Source organism: Salminus brasiliensis, chromosome 3 (genome assembly GCF_030463535.1).
Source record: "Salminus brasiliensis chromosome 3, fSalBra1.hap2, whole genome shotgun sequence".
Lineage (NCBI taxonomy): Eukaryota > Metazoa > Chordata > Actinopteri > Characiformes > Bryconidae > Salminus > Salminus brasiliensis.
The window spans coordinates 9,314,172-9,341,086 of NC_132880.1; the positions used below are offsets into that span (position 1 = coordinate 9,314,172).

General features: G+C 41.2%; 2 protein-coding genes across 9 annotated transcripts in view; one reads left to right on the top strand and one right to left on the bottom strand.

The window, feature by feature from the left end:
• Nucleotides 1-2,198, top strand: part of top2b (DNA topoisomerase II beta) — a 31,999-nt gene extending 29,801 nt beyond the window's left edge. For 4 of the 7 annotated variants that reach the window (XM_072675384.1, XM_072675386.1, XM_072675388.1 and 1 more), the window contains 2 exons: nucleotides 1,003-1,220; nucleotides 1,661-2,198. In XM_072675384.1, coding sequence (XP_072531485.1) covers nucleotides 1,003-1,220; nucleotides 1,661-1,822 — 380 coding nt within the window. In that variant the 3' untranslated portion in view covers nucleotides 1,823-2,198. The remainder of the gene's footprint in view (nucleotides 1-1,002; nucleotides 1,221-1,660) is intronic. The other 3 variants (XM_072675385.1, XM_072675389.1, XM_072675383.1) reach the window with 1 other exon arrangement.
• Nucleotides 2,199-2,383: 185 nt separating this feature from the next.
• The window catches only part of LOC140551764 (retinoic acid receptor beta-like), a 208,853-nt gene continuing 184,321 nt past the window's right edge, over nucleotides 2,384-26,915 (bottom strand). For both annotated transcript variants that reach the window (XM_072675391.1, XM_072675392.1), the window contains 4 exons: nucleotides 20,615-20,791; nucleotides 10,803-11,007; nucleotides 8,999-9,157; nucleotides 2,384-8,139 (listed from right to left, as the gene is read on the bottom strand). In XM_072675391.1, coding sequence (XP_072531492.1) covers nucleotides 7,916-8,139; nucleotides 8,999-9,157; nucleotides 10,803-11,007; nucleotides 20,615-20,791 — 765 coding nt within the window. In that variant the 3' untranslated portion in view covers nucleotides 2,384-7,915. The remainder of the gene's footprint in view (nucleotides 8,140-8,998; nucleotides 9,158-10,802; nucleotides 11,008-20,614; nucleotides 20,792-26,915) is intronic.

A 26,915-nucleotide genomic window follows, 5' to 3' on the forward strand; every position in this document is an offset into this window, starting at 1 on the left:
TGGTGGCGACATCTCAAGGCAGACAGTTCAACGGACACTGCACACTGCTGGGTTCCACGGACGCAGGCCAAGGAGGACACCACTTCTCCAGAAAAGGCACACAAAAGCCCGCTTGACCTTTGCAAATGCTCATCTGGACAAAGAAGAAGACTTCTGGTGTTCTGTTTTATGGTCAGATGAAACAAAAATTGAATTGTTTGGCCACAATGATGTGTGCACCATTTGGCGTAAAAAAGGAGAAGCCTTCAACCCTAAGAACACCATCCCCACTGTCAAACATGGTGGTGGGAACCTAATGTTTTGGGGGTGTTTTTCAGCCAATGGACCAGGGAACTTGATCGCAGTAAATGGCACCATGAAAAAAGAGCAATACATCAAGATTCTCAACAACAACATCAGGCAGTCTTGCAGAGAAACTTGGCCTTGGGAACCGGTGGACATTTCAGCACGACAACGACCCAAAACACACAGCCAAAGTGGTGAAGAAATGGTTAGCAGACAAAAACATTAATGTTTTGCAGTGGCCCAGCCAGAGTCCTGACTTGAATCCAATTGAGAATCTGTGGAGGGAGCTAAAGATCAGGGTGATGGCAAGGAGACCCTCGAACCTCAAAGAGTTGGAGCTCATCACTAAAGATGAATGGGCAAAAATACCAGTGGAGACATGCAAAAAGCTGGTCAGCAATTACAGGAAGCGTTTGATTGCTGTAATAGCCAATAAAGGCTTTTCTATTAATTATTGAGAAGGGTATGAATAATTTTGGACATGCCACTTTTTGTTCAAATGTGTATAAAAGCTGAGAAATATTTTTTCCCACAATGATGCCTCTTGTACATCATCGTGTTATCTCCTGGGAGATGCCTGTGTCATTTCCAGGCAAAAATATAATTTCTGGTTAAATAAAAGTAAATTTAAGTCAAACTTTGACAGGGGTATGAATACTTTCGGGCATGACTGTAAGTATAAAAAAATAAACACATGTTTGTTTAATTCCCCTTCAGCCAAGAAGCCATCAGAAGCAGCACCCAAGCCCCGGAAAACTCCAGCCAAGCCCAAGAAGCCTGACACTTCTGTCTGGGACTCCGACTCAGACACGGGGGCAAAAAAGACTCCAACTAAAAGCCCAGGAAAAGGCAGGGGGAGGAAGAGGAAGCCGTCCGGCTCTGAGGAAGATGAGTACAGCCCCATGAAGAAAACTGGAAAAACTCCAAGTAGCAGAGTAAGCAGTGTTCATGGGCAGTTTTACTTATCTTTTTAGTGCTGAGAGGGCAGCCAGTTTGTGTTTCAGTCTTAGGGTCACAAGTAAAAAATTGTCCTGTTTTCTAAAAGATAAAGATGAGTTGGAAAACGTAAAAAACGAATCACAACTGTTTTTAGTATATAAATCATCTCACTGTATTCCGTGTTATGCATCTTTTGGAAATTCACCACAGAACATTGTGGAAATGCTTTTACTTTTATTTATTGTCATATCAAAATGGTCTGAAAAATAAATTAAAAAAAAGGGGAATGCAGCCCATATAAATAGTTTTACATGTTTTTCTCATGCCAAAGAATTGTACACAGTGCTGTTTCTGTACAATTGTAGAAAACTAGAAATTATTTAAATACATTTTATTTAATAGTGATACTGATATGCTGTTGTCGTGCGTTTCTCAGCAGAAACCGAAGAAGCCAGCGTCAGACGAGGATGACGATGACATGAACAGTAGCAATTTCAGTCGAATAGACTCAGCCAGAGACCGGTCAGGCCGTGCCAAGAAAGAGGTCAAATACTTTGCCGAGTCTGACGACGATGACGACGACGACATGTTCGACTAGGCAGCGTATCAACGCACACACACACACACACACACACGCAAACACAACTGCTTGTGGTATAACTTCTGTCCTTCGTTCTGCAGACTTTTGTACATTTATTCCCTTCCCTGTTTTATTTTTCTTTCTTTGTGAAGTTAAATGCTTTCTACTGTGTAGTTGTTTTACACGTTTTATTATTATTAATATTATTATTATTATTATTATTATTATTGTTATACATATACAGTTTGTTTTTCTTTCATTGAAATGTATTTGTCCTAAGCAGCTTTTAGAAGTTTAGACTGCGGTGCTTTAATTGGCACATTTTAATTGTTGAAAGTAAGAGACAAATGTACCTTTTGAGATGAACTTGGAAATAAACATGAAATATAAATGAGCTGCTGGTTTCTACATTTTCGAAGTGCGCAGGGGTTTGTTGAACTTCCTGTGAAGCCCAGTTTCCCAGTAATCGGCTTACTTTTTATGGTCTCACCTCTATGGACGTACAACAAACAGACACCCACAGTGTCCAAATACCTCCACACCTCTTTATTTTAAAATAAATATATTTTTATTTCGCCAGGAGAGTTCATGGTAAACAGTATATGAACATACAAAGCATTGTTAATGTACAAACAGGACACTGATGAAAAACAAAAACAAACAAAATAAGAAACAAAAATAGACGAGATATGTTCTGCATCATTTCGCATCAGAGGCCGAAAGGCTTTTTCAGTAATAAAGTCTTTCAATCTCATTTCTTTTGTTATTTAAGCCACAGCATCCTTGCTGATCCAACCCTCGGGTCCTGTGATAAAGTTCGTTAAAGTCAAGCAGAATACTGCGCATCTTAGAACACAACTTTACAACACTGCATGGATGGAGACGTGTTCTTCGAAAGAAAGGCGAAGCGTAACATTTCAGCTTGAAAACGGTACAGCAAGTGTACCGGCACTGTGTGAAAACACTCCAGCTTTTTTTTTTTTTTTTTTTTTACATGTTCAACATACATTTTTTTTAAAACCTTCCCTCAGAGTTACAAGATTGTTCCAACAGAGGCTCAGTTGAGTTCAGTCAACTGTTTCAGCTGATTGAGTCGGTGACAGTGGGTCGGCGTTTAATTGAACAGAAAAAAACAAACAAACCGTTTTTTAATAAATCAGATTTGTTTTAAGGACCGAAAGAAGGGAGCAGGGCAAATGGACTGTAGGATTGTGACCTGTGTCTGGGTTCACAGCTTGGTTTAATCTCTTCATTAAGCAGAATTAAAGACGTTCTGTTGTTTCTTTTAGTTACAATATCTATTTTCCTATGGTGAGTGTTTGTAAAGGCAGTCTATGGGATGATGCCGTCGGATAATCCAGAACAGCAACAGAACACACATGGACCTTTTCTTAAAAAGTAAGAACACACGGCATCTGCATGTACATCTCTGTCACGACCTGGCGGCAATAATGACAAGTATAGCAAGTAGAACACATTCAACTTTAAACCAAAATAAGAAAGAAGTAGTAAGAAGGCTACTCAGCACTGCAGCCTCACCAAAGGCTATGATTAGCCACTCAGACCAGATATCGACCTGACCCCACTACACAAGCAGTTATGAGCAGATGTGTTTTGCCTCTGGTACTGATAAGCGCTGAATATCACACTACATAGACTGATCTTGGCAAGTCAAATCATCATAAACCCAGTCAAGTTCTCAAGAGTTTCTCTTTAGGTGACTCTTATAAAAGAGTCTTATAAGAGAAAAGGCATCTCAGTAGGGATGTTTTTCTTCCTGTAGGGTAGACGAGTGTTTGGGTAGGAACATAGTCTAGTTTTAGATGCTCATCTTAAGAAAAGACCTTCAATTAAAAAACAATTTAAAAAGTCTTAACCTCACTACATATGATGGCCTAAAATGATCATTTTCTAACAGCAAAATCTGATCTCAAAATCTCAAGATCTGACCAGATTTAAGCTGATTTCACTTGCTTGGATATAACACCAGCATTTCTCTGTCGCATCCTCCTGTGCTGAACAGCCAGATGCCTGAAAACACGACGTGAGATTTGCTCAGATGCGTGAGAGGAGGATGAAGACATTCATCAGCTGTGAGGTTCTCCAGCTTTAAAGAAACAGTCCAGGTTTTCCCAACAATGCCTGGCTCTAACGAGAGTGAGAGTGTGAGAGATGAAGAAGGGCCTACAGCAGGGGTAGAGTACAGAGGGCTGAAGCACAGTGTGGCGATTTCCCTACTCTAACCACACTGACAAAACCTGGCAACTAACGGGCAAATTGTATCAAGTGTGCCTGAGCAGGAAAAGCACAAAACTGTGCAGAAATCCGGCTCCCCGGGACTGAAGCTGCCCACCACTGGCCTACAGCAGTTTTTGTGACGAAGAAAGAAATGCTGAATAAACGAATATTGCAAAAAAAAAAAGAAAAGAATGACTTTAATCTAGCCTAATTCAACCTATTCACCCTAGTCAGGTTATTTGGTCAGTTGTTGTATTTGTTTAATTTAATAAAAATGTTGAATAAATTTGTTTAATTAAAGAAAAATCAATTAGAAACATCCTCACTGTCACACAAAAACCTTGTATGTCTATTTTAACATTTTTGAGAAATCTGAAGCATTGTAGAAGTTGTTCTTTACACCGTTCTTTACAAATTCCATGAAGAACAGGCCCCTAGAAATGCTCCAAATCCACTTATTTAAAATATTTTTGACTTCCAATAAATGTTCTTCCGTAAAGTTGCCATTTTGGACATCCAAGGTTTTGATCTGACAGTGACGATCGATATTAGCTATATTTTTTTTTAACGACTTCAGTTGCCAAGATCTGTTTACGCAGAGTTCATTCAGTTCTCTAAAGTCACATTCAGACATGTCTGGACGGAGATGAGTCACACTTTTTGTGATACGGACAGAGTTGGGGGTGGGATGGGAAAGAGTTGCGAACTCTGCCTGACTGGAAAAGTCGTCGAGGGAGTCTGGCGGCCTCCTGTGGTCCAGCCTGGTCCTGTCCGATTGCGGCGCTCGCCAGCCGACCACATTTGTTTCCATCCTAAAGGGAGCTTTTCTAAAGGTCAGAAAGGAATGCGCGCATTGCGGTGGACAAAAAAAGAAAATGACTGTTAGTAATTTAGGGGACGTTTTAGACAGGCTCCAGACTGCCAAGGTCTAAAGCTGTGTTCTTCTTGGTGTCTGAGGTTCTTACTGGTCACATACAAATGCTTCATCATTTCTGTCAGGTTTAAGTGCCGTTGTCATTTTTTAAAGAAATGCAGACATGGAATCCTGTACATAGACTAAAAAACAAACAAACAAAACCCAACATCAACGACGAGAGAATCGGAAAGGACCACTGCGTTTCTGACCCTGGATTCCACAGATTCCTCACAAGCTCCTAATTCAGAACCGTACAGATTGGGGAAGGGGAGAGGGGGCTTCGTAGGGCTAATTCAAAGTCACTTTGTTCATTAAGAGGTATATTTTTCTTACAAAGAGCACAGCTTTACCCTGAGTAAATAGAGCTTTCAGGATTGACGAACTAAAGTTTTGCTGTTTAGGGGTCAGAGCTGAAGTGCAGAATCTCCTTAGCATTCTGTGGTTGCACTGTCTTTCGGTCTGAGGAGCAAGGCCAAAGATGCTCCACGTAGGAAAAACACATCCTTCCCTTCACAGAACGAGAGAGAGATGATATCTTGGCAAAAAATGATATTTTGGCAAAGTCAAATAATCTCAAGTTTAGTTATAGACATAGCTTATATGTCTCATATTAGGGTGTGGTCCTTCTCCCAAAATTAAGGTAGTGCATCATTTTTTTTGTATTCATCACTTCTACAGTGAGAACATTTTATGATGATGGATGAAGAGAAATGCTCCAAAATAAATAAAAAAAGATCTTCCATTAACTTCCATTAAGTTCAGGATGTTCTCATCTTCATCTGTAATGTCACTCTTTTTGAGATGTAAGGGATTTTTGGACAGTGATATGTAACTAGATTTAAGATGATTATACTTTCCAAAATATCACTTATTGCAATAAAAGAGAAAGAGAGAGAGAGAGAGAGAGAATAAGAGAGAGATAAAAAAAGTTTACAATCTGCCCGGTGCAGAAGAGCGGCTGAAGCAGGCATGTTTGAGAAGATTGCAATGTCCCCATGTTTTACTGCTAAAACAATAAAAAAGCAACAAAAAAGACACTCATGTAAAGAAGGATTGTGATTCGGGTCGTAAGACACTGAATCGATGTGCGTTTGGGTGATTCCAGCTGCTGCTGTTACTGGTGGTATTCGGCCACAGACACACATTTACTGCATTGCTGTCTGATTTTCTAGTTGAATCATTCGGACTCTGTGAGGTGAGATTTTCTACAGCAGGACAGGATTCATTCCACTACTCGTAATCAATGTCTTATAGCCATGTAGAGTCATTTATCCTTTATCCATCTGAACAGTAAATGCTCGTCTACGGCCTGTACCACCACTGTTCCCTCCATTACCCACCAAAAGTAACGGTTGGGGGTCTTCGCAGCTTGGGTTTGTGTATGTGTATGTGTGTGTGTATAGACTTTCCTCATTTAGACACATGAACGTAGAGCTTTTTCTTTAAAAATGCAAGAAAGAAAAACGCATTAAATATACGAACAATATAGAAAATATTAGACGTCTGTAGTGTCTATATGCAAGAACATTCTATATAACTGTTTTAAAGGACTTTATAATGAGCCCCCTTTTCAAAGATGCACAGCAGAGCCTTTTGTCCACTAGTGAAAGAAGGGCAGTATTAAGGATAAGGAGGTTAATGAAAATTGTATACAGGTGAGTTTAACATCAAACAGGAGCATATCCCACTGTCATAAAAAACAGATATGAAAATGCACAATTATTGTGCAGCCCAGGCAGTTCCACAGAAAACTAGATGGTCGATTTTCTGTCCCAAGTGATTACTAAGGTGTGGCTAAGTGATTGCAGTGGTATTGTTCATGGTAATGTACTGGCGTCATAATAATCTTTTGTATCTGTAGTTCATCCTTCCATTTTAATGGGAAAATTCCCAGTTAGGAGAGACCAGAGGCAGAGCCAGACTCGCCTACTCATTTCGCCTACAAACCTGCCTCCTTCTCCCAGGCCAAGCTCAGGTGTCTCAGACCGCCTTTATTGAGCTTACAGTGTGGAATTAGACCAAACATTCTGGACTTTGTTCAGTGTTGATTTCTGGAAAACTGCAGGACAAGCTAGTGGACAATAATTAAGACTGAAAAATGTGTGTGGAGTGCAAGATGTCAGTGCATGCATTTATTTATTTAATTATTATTTATTCTAAAATATCATGCTTAGTGTGTAAAGTCTTTAGTCTTTAGTCTATTTTTTAAACACCATTTGAGAATACTTCATAATGAACTGACCAACAGAAATGGTCCAAAAAGGAACGTTAAGAGCATTTAGTTTTTCCTCTCAGAGATACAAGGTTTCGTACGACAGCAACGATATTCATGTTCTCCATAGGGCCACCTCTCCCCCTAGTGGACAGTTGTCTTCTGTGCATCTTTAAACATAGTGTATCGCCTCAAACGATATCTTTAAGACAATGAAAAAAGCACCACAAAAGTTATCATACAGAGCTCTACCCATAGAATGGTATGTACAATGTATGCCAACATGTAAGAGAAAGACAGAAGAGAGGCAGCGAAAAACCACTTAATCAAACTTAGAGCCCGTCATGCAGGTTAAGTAATATACACACACCTGAGGAGTTTCACCTCTGTGTTCCAGGTTGGCATCCGGGACACACACACACACACACACACACACACACACACACACACACACACACACACACACACACACACATACTTGAGTGTACTGTAGATCGCGTGTGAGTCCCATAGTGCTGATGCCAGTAAGAGCTCTTTTTTTAACACATGAAGCGCTGGTCCTTTTTTAGGCCATGTTTTTTTGTCCTAAATGAAGAAATGTGAAGAACAAAACAAACAAACAAACAAACAAAAAAAAGGAAAAAAAAATCTGTCAGGGAGAGGGAAGCGGCGATGGTCCACCTGTACTGTGCAAAGGAATGTCTGAGGCCGTAGTTCTGAATTTGAGGTTTTAGGTGCTGTGGTTTTAGGGCTCCTCGCTGGATGATGAAGTGGCCGCGCCAGTGTCTGACGCCTCAGGCTCAGGTGAGGAAGCGGCAGCCCGTTTAGAATCGGCCGAGTTTTTGTCCGGACTGTTGCCCTCCGCAGAGCTCTGTCCATCCTGACCTTCCGAATTCTCCAACATCTCCTGAATGAGGGGAGGCATGGAGCCAGGAATCTCCATCTTCAGTGAAATAACACGTTCCGCACCTTCATAGAGAGAAAGAACGAAAGAGAGAGGTGTCCATATTCCATAAACTTTTTAGTTCACTCCTCAGGTCACAGAGTCCACATATGGACATTACTCTCACCAAGCTCTTTAACACGCAGTTATCTAATCAGCCAAATGATGCAGACACAGGCCAGCAACTCTGGGTTGGGTACTGTTTACATCAACCATCAGAAGGAGGAAAAAAGTGATCTCAGTGATTTTGAATGTTATGAATGTTGAAGGAATGTTGGCGGCAGATGAACCGGTTTGAGAATTTCTAGAACTGCTGATCTCCTGGGATTTTGGTGTAATGAAGAAAAATGGAAAAGCTATAGTAGGTAGTTTTGTAGGTTGGCTGTGTTCTACAACAGCAGAAGACCACAACGGATTCCACATCTGTCAGTCAAAGCAGACACAGAAAGCTGAAGCTGCAGTGGGAACACCAAACCTGGGCAGTTGAAGACAAGAAAAAGTCGTAGTCTGGTCTGATAGATTTCTGTCGCTAGGATCTGCATTTGGCGCCAACAGATTGACTCAATGAACTCAACCTGGTTTGAGTCAACAGTCCAGGCTGGTGGAGGTGGTGTAATGGTGTTGGGAATGTTTTTTTAGCCCACATTGGGTCAGTTTATACCGAACAATCATGACTTGAATGCCACAACCTATATGAGTATTGTTGCTGACCATTGTGCATCCCATCATGACCACCATTTACCATCGTCTCATATTAAAGCAGTAATAATGATCATTTAATAAAATAAAAAATACTACAGATCTCAAAGTGTGAAGAGTGAAAAATACATGAAATTATCTAGAAATGCATTTCTTTCTTTGTTAGCTTGGTCCACTAGTCAGTACCTTTGGCGCTGATGCTGCGGAGGTCTGTGATCTTCATGAGGGTTTTGGGGAACATGTGGGGCTTGCTGGGTCTGCGCTTCCTCACATAGATCTTTAGTGCTTCCAAAAGAGGCTCCTGGAGCTGGTCCACCTTCGAGGGCTCCTCCAGGTCCTGGCGATCTGTTTAGGCATTCAGAAAAATCTTAAAACAGATGACAGCGTTTTCTAAAAACTAAATTTACTACTCCACTAATCACTGGTCCCATAGGTTGTTTCTGCTCCAGCATTTGAAAAGAAACAATGACAGAGACAGAACAATGCACACTTTTTCAGATTTCAGACAGTAATCTGAAACAGACCTGACATCAGGTCTGTGCTAGGAAAGATTTATTCGAACTCCATCAATTCTGCCAAGAAGAGTCCACACAGAATTATTGCTGATGAGTCCACATAAGTCTGATCAAGGTGCAAAATGCTAAGAGACATTCAACCAAACATGAATTAATTTACATGTGCATATCCTAGATGACTGTACGCAAACTTCGGACCACAAGCGTACATTATTTTAGGTGATCCATATTAGCATTAGAACCACTGGTTTACCCTCCTATCCTACCCTTCCCATTTAAAACAAGTAAGAAGTAAGATGATACAGAGAGTGCACTGTACAACTGCCAATAAGCTAGGTGTTCTGTAGCCACTAGGTGGCAGCGTTGCAATGAGAATGACCATTAACAGGCCCCCACTCTCTGAGGGGGCAGAGGTGCAATCACAGACTGTGTGCAGCTTTTCTTAGCTCTCCTCTGGATTATGCAAGAATGTGTAACACTGCGCACACCGCTGGGCCTTAGGACCTCGCAGTCAAATATATCACATTCAAAAAGGCAAACCTTATGCTGAGACAAAACTAGGATAAGTGTTAGTGTGGTGATGCTGTGTGTGTGTGTTTGTGTGTAAAACATTTCAAATTTTGTCGTAGGAGGCAGTGAGACATCCAGTGAGACGCATGTGGTGCCGGCCAACATCACTTTAAGGGTAATGAGAGAAGAGAGAACCATCTACACACCTGGAGAGAGCACGGCCAACCGTGTTCTCTTGAACTCTGATCACTGATGGCAAAGGGGCATGGCCAGGGATTCGAACTCGTGACCCCCAGGCCATAGCCGGTGCAACCTTTGAGATTTCAGGCCATGTCTCCCACCCTTAGGTTGCACTGTACCACTCAGAACTCAGAGATCAGGTCCCAATTATGATTGTGTATTGGTAAGAACCCAGTGATATGATAAGTATCATGACACGAAGTAAGAGTACAACACTGCTCTCTAGTGGTCAGGGTTTAAACACAACACAAACTAAACCATTGTCTGCCAACCAGTCTTACATGTAAACTATTAATGCAAAATGCATACTGTGTTTTTGAGGATCGATACAGTATTACAAAACATTATATCGCCACAGTTCGGTATATCGATATCCTAATGTCACCACCAACCTTAGTTTTCACCTCCCTGTTGATACAGAGTGATGCTGGCCAATTAAGGCTTTCTGTCACAGAGAAAGCACACTCTAAGCTATTATGCGAGTCTACAGAGTGGGAGGGAACTGCCTACAGCTTCCACCAGGGAGAACATTAGACCAAAAAGGAAAAAAAGAACTCATTTGTGGTTAAAAATAAATATATGAACAATATCTGGACACTATCTGTCTCAGGGGTCCCACTCCATTGCGCACCGCTGCTTCGCTGACAGCTACAATATCCCTGCATGACCCAGGCCTCCTCCCACAGCGGGCCCGCCAAGTGTGTGTATGCGTGTGTGAGGCCCACCTCCGGAGATGAGGCAGATGGCGGAGAGCAGGCCTGTCTCTGTGTCGTCCATCTCGATGGGCAGGAGCTGATTGGCGAAGGTGAACACCAGGTCTGTGAGCGGTCCAAATCCCGCGTTGTGCATCTGCGTCCGGTTCAGAGTCAGCCCGTCCGAGAAGGTCATAGTGTCCTGGTCCGGCGTGTAACGCGTGCAGATACGCAGGATCTACATACATCCACACACATACAGCACATATTAATACTAGAGCTTGACCAATATATCAGCTCTTCTGTATTACTACTCAATATTCTTCCATTCTTTGGGCTGAATTTGTTATACTGTCTACAACATCAACTTGTAGCTCTGATTCTAAGATTTTTGTCCATTTTGACGCTAAAACAGGTAGAAAGAGTTAGTCATTAGTATGCATGTATACATTAATATGTCAATTTTGATTCTGAGGTCTTGTGTGAAAACATTATGCTGTTAACATGACAGAGAAACACCAGGGTGACTTTTTGACAGGGTGATTTTTACAGGAAAGTGGGCCAGCCTCCTCTACTCATCTGCTGTTACAGTCATAATGTATGTCAAAATAAGAACAACTCATTAAAAACTTTGCCTTTAAAAACAGAAGGACATTTGATCTTCATTGCAACACTACTATGAGATATTATAACCATACCCCTACACCTGTAAAACCAGGAAAAGAAATTCTTCAGTCTTTGAAAATTAATTATTTGAAGTGAATGATTTCACCCAGACGAGATCCAAAGAGGTCTTTGATCTGAGGCCTTTAGAAATAAGGTTGTAGATGCAGATGAGTCTGGAAAGGGCTTTTAAAATGATAAATTAGCCGTTCTACCATCTGCTAAATAATTTACAAGTGCAACAACTGCCAACATCAGCCCAAGAGCAGAGCACAGATGCATAAAAGACTCCAACAAGACTCCAACAATCCTAAAATGTCAAGTTTTTATATGTACACATTTCCAATAGCACTTCTTCCAACTGGCTAACCTTAAATCCCAGTATTTAGAATCGCCTTGACTTAGTAGCTTCTCTTTACTTAACTCAGAGTTCTTATCTTAGGTTTCTAACTTTTACTGTAAAGTTCTGAATGATTACCCGCCAGTTTCATGTATTTATTCCTTGTTCATTGTCTTGTTTTTGTTTTAAAATAGCATTGTCTTATGCAAGGTCCCTCTGGAAATGATACACTGTTCTCAGTAGGGTTTCCCTGCCTAAACAAATCAACACTGTAAAGCCAGAATTATCCACACATCAGCAGAGAGAGAGAGAGAGAGAGATAAAGAAAGTTCTTTTGGATTGGTTCTGTGCATTTGAGTGTCTGCCCATGTGTGTATTTGAATGAAGTGTTTATACAAGCATGTTAAGCTCTAGGAGATATAGTGTGTGTGAGGGTGTGTGTGTGTGAGAGAGAGAGAGAGCAAGAAAGAGAGAGAGAGTAAGAAATGCGAGGCGGTGTGTATGGCTGCTATATGAACCCTTTGAAGACGATGCAGTGGGTTTGGGCTGACAGTGATTGGCACCAACGTCAGGGAGATGAAACAGAATAAAACATGGCTGCTGGCTGGGCTCACACACACACACACACACACACACACACACACACACACACACACACACACACACACACACACACCATACATATACACACACACATATACACACACACGCACATATTGTTTGATCCTCCTTCTAAAGCCAAACTCCACAGCACAATGCCACAGTGAACAGTCATCACAGAGGACAAGGTGAAGCTGGCTAGGGGTCTGTCTGTGTGTGCGTGCGTGCGTGTGTGTGTGTGTGGAAGAGAGAAAGTTGTATGAAAGGAAATTTTTTATCATCATCATAATAATAGTAAAATACTAATAAATTACAAATATCCTGAAAAACAGTGAGTAAAGAGATCAATAGCAATCACGCTAATAATCAAGTAATCAAATAATTCCGATGATTAATCAAGTACTTAAAACAGCCAAACTGCCCAATAATCAACCGTGTACAGCCCTTACAAAATTAAGACGGGCTGTATATACATATACAGTGGCATGCAAAAGCCACCTCGGATCAAAATTTAAGACTCTGGTGGGTTGGTGCTCTATTCTACTGTGCAGCGACACCTGCGCAAATATGACCTTGACATGTACAATATGAAAATATGACCTTGAACCCATGAGTCCTTGCTACAAAATTCAGTGTCAGAATTTTGAGGAAACATCAAAAACAATAAAGCCTGCGTTTTAAAAACACGTCGTCTTTACTGATGAAGCTGAAACATCACTTTTTAAACACAGTCAGTAATGTTATGCAAGTATTTCCCACGCCCTTGAAGACTGGAAACCGTTGGAACGGGGAGCCGAACTCAGAGGACTCTTCTGGGTTGGATTCGGGGGAGCGGCTTCTAGGTAGGTGCGGGAAGCAAAAGCCCCCCCACCATAGATGAGAAAAAGATGAAGAAGAGTGAGGTGGAGGGTAAGAAGTTGTGTGACGCAATGATAAAGTGAGAAGGAGGGTTTATATAGGGCTGAGTGGGTGGAGTTTGGGGTGTCCCAAAATTAAGTTAACTCCACTTAAAAAATAAAAGAAAATGTGCAGAATTTTATGAAGTGTAGAAACAGTATTAAATAAACTTTATTTGTGTTTTTTGGCTATAGAATCGAAATACAGTAGATACACTAGTCAGAATGTGCTGTTTGAAGGTAAAGTTACTGATAAGCTGTGGATTTTTTCCGTTCCACCAGCAGCTATATAGATAAACTGGGCACCTAACGGTAATGATAGTTCAAGCTTCTTGCTATTACAGGCGTTTCTGATCAAAGAAATGCTCAAACTCAAAATTAAATGTACAAACTCAATTTCCTCAGACGTTTTAAACTTTTGCACAGAACTGTAAATGACATGATGAAGTGTGTAGATCAGAATGCATGCACTGCATGGGCACATCAACCAGGCTCTGTTTTAATCAGATGATCTTTTAAACCTGAGTGAAAAAGTTTGTGAAATCAAGAGTATCTCTATCAGAACACATACGGTCTAATATACACATGCATAAATACAGCGGGGAAATAAAGTATTTAGTCAGTCACCAATTGTGCAAGTTCTCCCACTTAAAAAGATGAGAGAGGCCTGTAATTGACATCATAAGTAGACCTCAACTATGAGAGACAAAATTAGAAAAGAAAATTCAGAAAATCACATTGTCTGATTTTTAAAGAATTTATTTGCAAATAATGGTGGAAAATAAGTATTTGGTCAATAACAAAAGTTCATCTCAATACTTTGTTATATATCCTTTGTTGGCAATGACAGAGGTCAAATGTTTTCTGTAAGTCTTCACAAGGTTGGCACATACCGTTGATGGTATGTTGGCCCATTCCTCCATGCAGATCTCCTCTAGAGCAGTTTTGATGTTTTGGGGCTGTCGGCGGGCAACACAGACTTTCAACTCCCTCCAAAGGTTTTCTATGGGGTTGACATCTGGAGACTGGCTAGGCCACTCCAGGACCTTGAAATGCTTCTTACGAAGCCACTCCTTTGTTGCCCTGGCAGTGTGCTTGGGATCACTGTCATGCTGAAGGACCCAGCCACGTTTCATCTTCAATGCCCTTGCTGATGGAAGGAGATTTGCACTCAAAATCTCACAATACATGGCCCCATTCATTCTTTCATGTACACGGACCAGTCGTCCTAGTCCCTTTGCAGAGAAACAGCCCCAAAGCATGATGTTGCCACCCCCATGCTTCACAGTTGGTATGGTGTTCTTTGGATGCAACTCAGCATTCACTCTCCTCCAAACACAACGAGTTGTGTTTGTACCAAACAGTTCTACTGGTTTCATCTGACCATAAGACATTCTCCCAATACTCTTCCGGAACATCCAAATGCTCTCTAGCAAACTTCAGATGTGCCCGGATATGTACTGGCTTAAGCAGGGGAACACGTCTGGCACTGCAAGATCTGAGTCCCTGGCGGCGTAATGTGTTACTGATGGTAGCCTTTGTAACGTTGGTCCCAGCTTTCTGCAGGTCATTCACTAGGTCCCCCCGTGTGGTTCTGGGATTTTTGCTCACCGTTCGTGTGATCATTTTGACCCCACGGGCTGAGATCTTGCGTGGAGCCCCTGATCAAGGGAGAATAGCAGTGGTCTTGTAGGTCTCCCATTTTCTGATTATTGCTCCCACAGTAGATTTCTTCACACCAAGCTGTTTGCCTATTGCAGATTCAGTCTTCTCAGCCTGATGCAGGTCTACAATTTTGTTTGCAAGCTCTTTGGTCTTCACCACAGTGGAGTTTGGAGTGTGACTGTTTGAGGTTGTGGGCAGGTGTCTTTTATACTGTTAACGAGTTCAAACAGGTGCCATTAATACAGGTAATGAGTGGAGGACAGAGAAGCCTCTTAAAGAAGAAGTTACAGGTCTGTGACAGCCAGAAATCTCAGAAATCAGACAATGTGATTTTCAGACATTTTTTTTCTCATTTTGTCTCTCATAGTTGAGATCTACCTATGATGTCAATTACAGGCCTCTCTCATTTTTTTAAATGGGAGAACTTGCATAATTGGTGACTGACTAAATACTTTTTAGTATATACAACAGCATACACTTCTTATTGTTTATGGATCTGGGTGCATGTGCCGATGAGCAGATGTTTAAGTCTGTGTGTGGGAGAGTCCTGTATTATCAGTCTGAGTTTAATCAGTGCAATATTACAGTACATTTCTAAATCACCCCTCCCCCCATACACACAAACTCAGATAGAGAATGTCCTGTTTACTTAAACACATCACTCTGCCAATTTCTCTGTTCAGATGTTTTCCTGCAGCGTATCTCCCTCGCTCTCCCTCTCTTTCTCTCTCTGTGTGCTGGGAATACTGAGAAAATAGAGCTGAACTGAAGATAAACTCAATGCACTCTCCCTCCAGCAGCCTTCTCCACAAACTTAAAGCGACAATTCAGCAAGCAGCAATCACAGTTACACCAAAATATAATCAGCCAAGACATGCATGGCGTCTCAATTAAGAGATTCCTTAGCGATGGCCGAAGCTATGAGGCTAACGTAGCTGACAGTAATGGAAGCTTACACTCCACCAATTACCACTTGCATAAACTGCATGCCTAAATCCTCACATGCTTACACCAAACTGCATTCAGTTGCAAGTATTATCAAACAGACTAGCTTGTGTGGAATACAGACATATAGCATGCTGTTGACTATTAAAATAAGCATTGCACAAATGGAAATATTTATTATTTATTGGCAATGTGGAAATCTGATTAATGGCAATATATCGATTTCATATATATGACGTATATAAGAATATGTGGAATTCCTCCTATATACATATAGTTGTTACATACTGGCTGCGTCCAATTGTGTAGTACACACTAATATTATAAGAAATATACTAATTAATTGTCTTAATAATACTTGGTACTAACAGGAGGCATGAAGTTTAGCTATGCCAGCATACATTACTGCACGGTCTGCTGCCGCAGTTGCCGCTGCACTTGCTTTACTGTCCACATGCACTTTTTTCTACTATTTCCAGATGTGAGCTTTGTCGGACAATCGTGTCCATCACAAGCACACTCCAAAATCGACTGGTTCTGAATATGCATCGTGGATTTTTGAATAAACTGAACTTTGACACTTTTAACTATATTACACTCTACATACTCAAAACAAAAACAAAAAAAGTTAGTATTACTAATTAGTACCCAATGAGATAGGGGCCACTGAAATATATGTGACTTACAAGACAACTTTGGCCATTTCCAAATGTGGGTTATATATGTTATCGACATATCAACATATACAAACATATATTTAATATAATATGATAGAAATTCATTGCTGTAACACAAAAACCTCTAAAAAGGCAACTTTTAGAAAGAAAAACCTGATATTGCAATATTTTACCATCAGTCAGCGATTAACATCATGATTTTAATAATGCACTCTGTGTATCCAATATTGCAGTAAAATTAACAATATTGGGCAGATATGACCTACCTCTAGATATATGTCATGAAAAATCAGAACAGGAGGAATTTATGCATCAAACATCTTCAGCTTCAAACGTATTTTGACTTTTCAAAAAATGGTGCATGTCCTGCATACTGACTTCTGTTCATGTGTACATTGCAATGGCCATGCAGCTATATGTCCAAGGAAAATGAATGCCTAATACTTTGACATGAGCTTATATGAGAAAAAAAGTCTGTAAAGGGAAATGTGTTTTACATTGTACTGTAATTCTCTTAGCGTCCATCCCTTGTTAGCTACATTAGCCTTCCAGTAGCTCCAGTGCAAAACTAAAGAAGCCAACTTTCAGACGGCAAACATGTACTTGCCAAATGACTACATATTCAGTTGAGTATATTTGATTTTTGCAAATCAGTTACTATAAACACTTGCACAAGCACCTTATTCTACATACCCAGGCACCCAGATGTAGCCAGTGCAGAAACTCTGCAATCTGTCCTTCCACCTTGCAGAATCGACTGCAGCACGTACTCTACATCAGCTCACAAACAACCTCAATAAACTGAAGGACATAAGAGCGGCGGTTATTGCCACTGTAGATAAAGGCAACTCACTACACAGGATTATGGTAATAGGGATGACAGCCAGTGGGCTGAGGTCAACGATGATGCTTAGTGCGGAGTGTATGTGTGTGTGTGTGTGTGTGTGTGTGTGTGTGTGTGTGATGACTGCCCCTGTGAAATTGGATCAGACTGAATGGCAGAAACAGCATACACTGGGTCTACTAAATATGCTGGAGAAAGACGATTCAAGCTGCAGAAAGGAAACAAGGCTGGTTAAAAGTGGTCAATGTGGCGAAAAGTGTAACATGATTATTAGAATTTTCATTTATTCTGAGGTTTGTGAAGACACCGGGTGGCCATAATGTACCAGCTAAACTGTACTGCCACATTTAAAAAGGCTGTGTAAAGAAATACGTCTTGTAGGGTGCACCCATATGAAGGGCTGACATTTAATTAGTGATTTCTTACTATAGATTAGAACAAGCATCCTGGTACTTTGCCCTTCCATAATGCCCCGCCCCTTATTGGTCAAAAGCAACTTGAATATCATAAAATAAGAAACGTAAGAGTGTTTCTGGATTTATAGCTACACTGTATGTCCGAATGTTTGTGGACACCCCATCCTAATGAATGCATCCAGCTACTTTAAATGGCACCTATTGCTGACACAGATGTGCAAATGCACACACACAGCTTTTCTAGTCCCTGTAGAAAAGCACTGCCAGTAGAATAGGACTCTCTGGAGCAGATGAACATGAACTTACTGGCACCATGCCTAATGCCAGACATGGGCTAAAGGGGTAAAAAAAAGTCCCCCAGCATTAAGCTGTGGAGCAGTGGAACTGTGTTCTCTGGAATGATGGTTGGTGCTCCATTTATACTTTTGAAATGAGTTAGGGAGTTCGGGATGAGGTGGGGTGGTTATCATCCAACATCTTGAATCAAATTCTCCAACAAAAGCAATACCCTTGTAATACCCTTGATTTTTCAAAAGAAACAATGAATGAGCCATCCTATGGCTAGTTCAATGGCCTATTATTTTGATAATGATCACCTCACAGCAGGTAAAGCTGTTTTACGTGGTACCTAGGTTTCCACAAAACATCAAGCTCACTGTTTGTTACACGCTAACACTGAACCCAGGGAGTCATTGGTTTTTCCTTGTTGTTCTAGGTACAGAGACACATAGGTACCAATAAAGTATCGCCATACTTCCGGTACTGGTACACTGCTGCTTCGGTGTATTTGCTTTACCTGATAACTTCCCCAAGAACAAAGACAGGAAAAGAGAGAGAGACAGAAACAAAGAGTGAGAGAGGTTAATCCACATGATTTTGGTGCTAAAGGCTCCCGCTTTTTTTCCTCAGTCCCCTCTCCCTTCATCTCTTCTCCCTCAGGGACAGTTCTAATCAAATCAATCGCCTATTCTCTCTCTCTCTCTCTCTCTCTCTCTCTCTCTCTCTCTCTCTCTCTCTCTCTCTCTCTCAGGCTAGTTCCACACTGAGCGTGCTCACTCGCTTCCTCCATCACCTTATCACTGAGCGCTGTCTGCTCTGTTTCTCGCTCATTACCACGACAGCCTGAGCTCAGCACTCTCCACACACACACACACACACACACACACACACACACACACACACACACACACACACACACACAAACAGCCCGAGGCCTCACACTCGCAACGGCCCACATTTACATCCAAGGCAGAAAAAAACAAACAGGAGCATAAACGAATCAGTCAGATAGAAAAAAACAGCAACAACAACAACAACAACAACTCAGTTACAGCCAAATCAGAGCCAGTCTTGTAACGGAGCTTATCAGCAGCCTCATAATATCAAGTGGTCATTCTTAAGGAAAAGCCGACAGTGATACCTAGGCCTCTGAAAAGTCAGGCTAACTAGTGATTACTGAGCTGATGATATTACTCAAGTCTACACATTGTCTGAATCTACACATTTTCTCCTTACTTCAAATCAACCACGCTGATCAGCCAAGGCATGTGTATTTCTGTAGTTCTGCACTGGAGCTACATGGCTACTATAGCTTAAAGGTAAATTTGCACCATGTAAACTATATATAAACACAATGCTACTGAAATAACATTCAGCAACAGCAAGCAAAGTTCACTCATTTAAAATAGACTACTAAGTGACAGATTCTCTGCATGGGGGTGCTATTTTTCCCCAAACAAAGTTTTAGTGTGACTCACTGAAGGGGAGGAAACTGGCATGAAGCCACACTAGCAGAATCTGATAATTGCAGATGTTTTTATTCAGCCAGTTGGTTTTATTATTATTTTTTTGGGGAGAGTCTGAAGTAAACGACCTAAAATACACTCTGGATAATTAACCGTCATTTAAATCAAAAGTTCAAATCAAGTCATGTTCGGTATCAGACGTTTGCTTCTGTAGTTCTGCACTGGAGCTACAAGGCTGATGTTGCTAACAAGTACTGATAGATTAAAGGCCACTAATGAGCTAATCATGGATACTGCAAGCCTAAATCATCACATACTTACCTGAAACTTGCTCAAACTAAGCTGTCAAGACTTGCTTATGTGCGTTATAGCTGTTATGCATATTGTCTTTCTTGTCAAATTATACCTTTAAGGTGTTCTTTCTGTGTGACCCTATTACCACCATCAGATGGGGCAGGTGCTGAAATACGTTGGCAAAATGACCCTTACTAACTAAATATTACTACTTACTGACTAACAATATTACTAGATGACTTAAAGCAGCATTATAGAGTATTAGTATTCTTGCTCCCCCCTAGTTGGGAAGTGTAATTTGTGAGGCACTTCCAATAGGCACGCTTCACACAAACATTTCTGGACAAGTGAAAGAAGCATATGGAGTGAGGTGGTAGAGTAATATTACAGGACTTTACACAAATATGGTTATATGCAGGTAAGTTTAAAACAATTACAATTCGTATATCATCACTGTCGCGCAAAACCCTTATATCTCCATTTTTTTATTTATTTAATAATGAATTCCATGATGAATGGAATAGAAATGAATAGAAATGCTCCAAAATGACTTGGAATATTATTTTTGTTTTACACTGACTTCTACTGAAATTTAAAAAGGTTCTTGCATTCTCCTTTAAAGTTGTAATTTTGGTGATACAGTTTTTTATTGTGGGACAGCGACGATATGTATAATCAAAATATAGTCCATAGTTAAGCTTACTCCCTGTACAGGAAACTGGCCCATAGCATATATACATTCCTGTATACCCACACCTACCAGTATGTCCAGACAGGCAGCTTTGAGTAGGGTGATCTGGTCAGCGATGGTCAGTCCAGTGAAGCCAGGCACTCGTTTGGCAAACTCCACAATTTTGATAATGCACTTGGTGGCCAGCTCACTGAACTTATCCCACAGTCCCAGATCCAAACGCACACGGTGGTCAGCACTTGAGTTCTGGAACAGAACAGAGCATGCACACACACACACACACACACACACACACACACACACACACACACACAGATACACACACATATGAGAGTCAGACAGAAGGTTGGCATTTTCATCAGCCTCACAGAGATAATGATCTCCATCGCCTACACACTCCTGGCGCCTGTGCTTTTCAAAACACCAGAATAACACACACACACACACACACACATATACACAATACGTCTCATAACAACTGTACACATATATATTTATATATCAAAACTTCACATTAATGTTGTGGGGAGGGAATGTTTTGACTAAGCCGTCAGGAGAGAATTGAGTGGCTCTAATGAAGCAGGTAGTTTGTGTGTGTGTGTCTGGTCTGTGTTTGCTTGTGTGTATGTTTTCTCCAGCAGGCTCTGTGCTGCGCTGTGATTGAAGCCTGCGCTCGTTCTCCCACGTCTGAGAGTCGCTGATGCACTGATAGAGCCGTGACAGCTCAAGAGAAGCGCACAGAGGATGTGCTTTCATACACACAAGCCTATTAGGAAACAGACGCGATCTACAGGGACAAGTGTAGAGAAAGAGAGAGAGACGGAGAGGGAAAGGGAAAGAGAGAGAGAGCGAGGAAGGCGTATGTTTGCAGTAGATAGCTACTAGAGTTTTTTTTATATTAATATTTAATGCTTTTTCGTTTTGCTGTAAAATCATTTCACTGCTGGTTAGGTTTTTGATTTCACAATGATTCAGTAACAGCTCTTCAGGAAATCATTCAGTGCATTAGGAAATCTCACTTCACTAATTTCACTGCAGTTCTATACATTTTTTTTTTACCAAATTCTACATCAGTTCTATTGAATTGTCATGGTACAATAAAGAGCATTTTGTAAATAGACTGAATACCCAGTATTTGCATAGACACAATGCACCAATGGGGCCCTATTTCTACTTTTCCTTCAGTTTTCTTTATTCTTTTGTATTAACACATTTATCTCTATGAATTGTGAAACAGCATTTCGCAGTCTTTAATAGTGGATGCCTCTCAACACACTAAAACGGCGTGCTACACACTAATACTATGTAATACTAATATAATACTAATATAACATGTAATACTAATAATATACTATAATACCATAATATACTATAACATACTACATACTAATACTATATGGTAATATTAAGGCTTTACTATAATACTATCAGGTAATACTAATACTATACTATAATAATATAAGGTACTATACCATACTACACACTAATATTATAAGATAATACTAATATTATACAATAAGGTACTATAGCGTACTACACACTAATACTATAAGATAATATTAATGCTACACTAAAATACCATAAGGTACTATAACACTACACACTACTTCTATATATTTTACTACAATACTATAAGGTTCATTATAAGTATGGTTTTTAACCTTTTTTCGTCCTAACTGGTTACACCTAAAGTGCCTCAAGTCTCAACTACAGAGTAAAAAGAAGATTTATATGGCTCAGAGAAAACCAGAAAGTAGGCCAAAAACGAGGGGAAATGCAGCAGATAGTCAGAAAGAAGCAGACTAAGTGCCATTTGGGATAGTATGGCTCCATTATCCAAGAGCAAGAGTGAGGCACGGAGCTCCGATCGGCTCAGGGAGACCGTGGGCTGAGCAGCTGACGCTAATTTGTTTGTTTTCCAACAGTTTACATTAAATAGCCCATCTGTTTCGGCTCAGTGCGCTCCACCACCAGACAGCCTGGGTCCAACACGGCAACAACACACAGGGGGAGAGAGAGCGAGAGAGAGAGAAAGAGAGAGGGAGAGAGAAAAAGAGAGAGAGAGAGAGAGAGAGAGAGAGAGAGGGAGAGAGAAAAAGAGAGAGAGAGAGAGAGAGAGAGAGAGAGAGAGAGAGAGAGAGATAACACTCTTTATGGCCTTTCTAACATGGACACAGACTGTTCTGGTACCAGTGGTACCACAAGTCCAAAACACAAGGCAATAGAAGATTATAGCCTTTGAGTCTCTGACTACAGAAACACTGACAACTGCTAAAAGCAGCTTTTTACAGCTGTTACAACTTCATTCTACTGTTATAACTTCATCAGTCCAAAACTGCAAAAATGTAGAGTCAGGGTGTAACGATTACCGTATTAAAATCATATCAAATACAGTTTCTGACAAAATAACAGGGGTTATAATATCTACTTTTTAAATGAAGTTCATCATGCTAGCCTTCCCTATGGCCAACAGGAAGCAGAAACTAACTCGAACTAAGTCTCCAAACATATAAAACGCAGTATGTCCCTTATAAATCTAATAAACCTTATATAAGCCGCTACTGGCTACTGCTCATGAACACTCTTACTGATCTGATATAAAATGCAAAAATGTCATTTAATTAATAGTTAGTCTTCACTAAGAATGTGTTATTAAATGTGCCACTCTTACCCTTATTTACTGCACATGACTATATGTCCTAAGGTTGCCAGCTGTTTATTATTACCAAGGTCTGGATTTCAAAAGCTTTCCTAAGGAAAAACCTAAAGACTCTTAAGAGAAACACTAGTAGTTCCTAGGAATGTTCTTAAAAAGACTTTCTGGAGACACTATTGATTGTTGTTTTATGTAGGCAAGTTATAACATGGTCTTTCCTGATGCATTTTATGGCTCGTCATAAAGGACGCAATACTTTTTAAATGCAGATTAATCATTATTTTTGTTACTTGGTTAAACTCGACTACAAAATGGAGGAAAACCAGTATTTCAAAAATGTCAGTATGCAAGAACTGAAAGTGACGGTGGAGGAAATATCAATCAGGAAATCAGTGATCATTTTAGAGGCTGGTTTTCTGAAATGATTGTAAGGCTAAGAGCATACTTTAGAATACCAAAACCAATTGCTCGTAAGATTCTTACTTAAGTGAACGGTCAAGATTAAAGGGAATTCTTAAGAAGGTTTTGGAAGACACTTTCGTGAATCCCTACGATAAACAAACATTGTTCCGCACACTGCACAAAACACTCCACAACATAACTGAAGAAAAGCAAAAGCATGCCACTCTACATAAGAACCTCTTAATGCTCTCGGGGCTTATGGTGGGAAAGGAAAGTGGGGGGTGGCAGGTTTACTTTTCTTTTTTTTTGACCAGGGGGTGGCATCCACTCCCCCCCCCCCCAAATCGAGATGGAGAGATGGTGTTCTTCATAAGCAGCTACGCTTTACTTTCATTTGACCAAGCTTGGAAAAAAAAAGTTGCTTAAGGGTCCAGTGTATGTGTATCAGTGTATCGTTGACTGCCTGCATTTTTCATAAGCAGGGTGATTTATTTAGCAGGATGACTTTCAAAATGTCCTCAAGCATCTGGGTTTGTTATTGCTTGGCCTCAGGTAAAAGCACCATTCCTCACAGTGTGAGAAAGGACAGGGGCTATTGGGAAGTGTTGGGTGGTGAAGTGGTCTCTCTTGGATGCTGGGTGAATTCTTTAGGCTCTCAGCAGAGTGGATGGGCGAGTGGACACCGCAGGGCAGGATCTATTGTCCCAGGCTGAAGAGGGAGATCAGTAAATATGATCTCGGGTTAAGTGAGAGGCACGGTACGGATGTGCTTAAATCATTCCCAACGAGCCGCGGAAAAACGCTGCTACTGCCGCTGCGATGCTTTGCCACCAGAGCTGGGCGAGTGTGCGCTGAAACGGCCGGGGCCGAGGCTCGTGATATTAAAGCCACTCGTCTTCTTCCTCCCTGAGGGCCAAGAGGAATGGCGGGATGAGATGGAGTGAGGGAGGAACGGTGGAGCGGCTGTGTCGTTTGATTTCCCTTGCAATCTCAGTCAATTACCGCGCCGGCATAATTCAATAGAAGGAAACAAGGAAGTGGCCGGGGAATTCTAATTTCATTTAGAGGCATTTATCCAAACAAATTAGACAACTTGCGACATTAGAAAATAAGCGGCCCAGTGTTAGAAGGAGCGCTGCCATTATGTGGGTCGCGGCAGGACAAGAATCGCAGGACAGGGCAGCCAAGGCCGGAAATAAAACGCAGGTGCCAAATGGGAGGGTTATGTAGCTAATATTCAGCAAATGAGCAATCCGAAGGCCACCTCCTCCTTCGCCTCCTCCCTTATTTTGCCTTTAAAGCTGCCAGGGTCGTTTCTCGTCACCGCCGCTGTCAATGAGGCGTTATTCATCGGCAGTCTAAGCCCCCTCTCACTCACCCGCACGTGAACCCCCGAATTCACAGAGGAGCTGGATTTGAATATTTCGCAGCATAATTGGAGCTTTAACCTAATCCTTGGAGGAGGAGGAGGAGGAGGAGAAGGAGGGGGGTAGCTCTTCTGTTGCCAATAAAATGCTTGCAAAGGCACGTCAGGAGCCAATCGGCAGTGATAATGAGGACTTTCTCCCAGGCTTTAAGGGAGGATAATTAGCCCTGATCCAGATAAAGGCTGCGTGTGAAGGCCCTGCACCGCTGTTCGGGCAAACACTACCTGCTCCCTCTTTCCATAAGCTGCGGGAAGGAGCAGACTTGTTGCTATCTAAAAACACTATGGGCATTTTGATCTCTCGGCTCTGACTTGATTTCTATGATTTTATGCCAATTCTCTATCAACTGGTTACAAACAGCATCCGCTAACAGGGATTGGAAGCCTGCAGAATCTGCAAATTCAGCTGCTTCCTTCACACTGTGGCCTTTAGCACTCCCAAATGTAATCACTCATTAACATCTGCTTTGCAACTCTCAATCTATGAATCCCGTCACACACACCCCGCAGGTATTTATTGCCTAATGCAACACGCAAGGTGACCTTTTTATTTTTGTCAGATGATCCAATATTTCATGATATTAATGCTGGAGTGACGACTGTACGTGACACTGCACATGATGCGATGTGACTGTTGTGCAGGCACACATTGCGATGACTGTACTAAACTGATCTGCTGCTATTTGATCAATCTAATGTTAAGTAGCTTACATTAGATGCTATCTAACTAGCTCTAATTGGGTATTGCATTCACATTGCATTCACAGCATTTAGCTGACCCATTCATGCAGAGTGACTTACAAGGTTACTCGTGAGTGACTTACATGAGTTCTGCTCACGGACTCTTATTGGTGTAGCGCATGCGGCATAGTCACCTGGACCGGGAATTGAACCTGTCTCCCACGTGGTGTGGTAGGTGGTAGTTCAGTAGTTTAGCGATTAGTGGTAGATAACAATCTGTTGTGCCACACCAACCAGTTAGCTAGCAGCATGTCAGCAGTTGGCTAGTTTTATAGAAATCCTGTAACAACAGCAGAGCTAATTCATTACAAGGGGCACCTTCTGGGCAAAGAATAGCTGGGCTAAAAGTGAAAGTGAAACAGGCGGTGATTTTCTACATATTTTCTGCAGTACCCAACGGCCTTGAGACCACACTTGCTCAGGTAAATGGAGTGTAGCATCCCTATCTCTACACACTTTCCCTTGTCCCTGCCTACAACTCTATAATACAATGATCAACTCTGAACTGTGTCAGTTTGCTCACTGGAGAGCTTCTGTCGCTGTTTAAAAGCCTGTAAACAGATACAGATAATGCTGTCAAATCAGTTCACCGCCATCAAAATCATGTAAAATTCAAATTCAAACAACTGTTTATTCCCCAGTTAGAAGCTCTGTTCCATATTAGCATACGGAGAGACGATCGTAGTTCATTCGCGATGGCAGGAGTTGCAGATACACTGACACCATGACACAAATTCGGCACCTGTAATGTGTTATTTCCACATTCTGACTTTCATCTTGCTCCTCTCTTATCAAAGGGTGAGCAAAGCGACAGCCAGAGTAAGATATGACTCAAATGTTTTCACACACAGCAAGCTCCAAACATTCATTTTTCAGAAGCTGCGGCTGGGCATCATGAGACTGTCTCATCCTGCCAAAATCTTGAACGTTTGACAGTTGTGTGGATACAGTATGTATGCGTGCATGTGTGTGTGTTTGTGCGTATTACATATTTCCACACAAACCTGTACTCCACACTGCAGAACCCGCTGATCAGAGCTGTGTTAATAGTGCATGAATGTCAATCTCTGCAACCGCATGCTAAGCTCTAGCTACATTTAAGCCGGTCGGAGACAAACAGAAGCTCGCTGTCAATCATCTCCGCA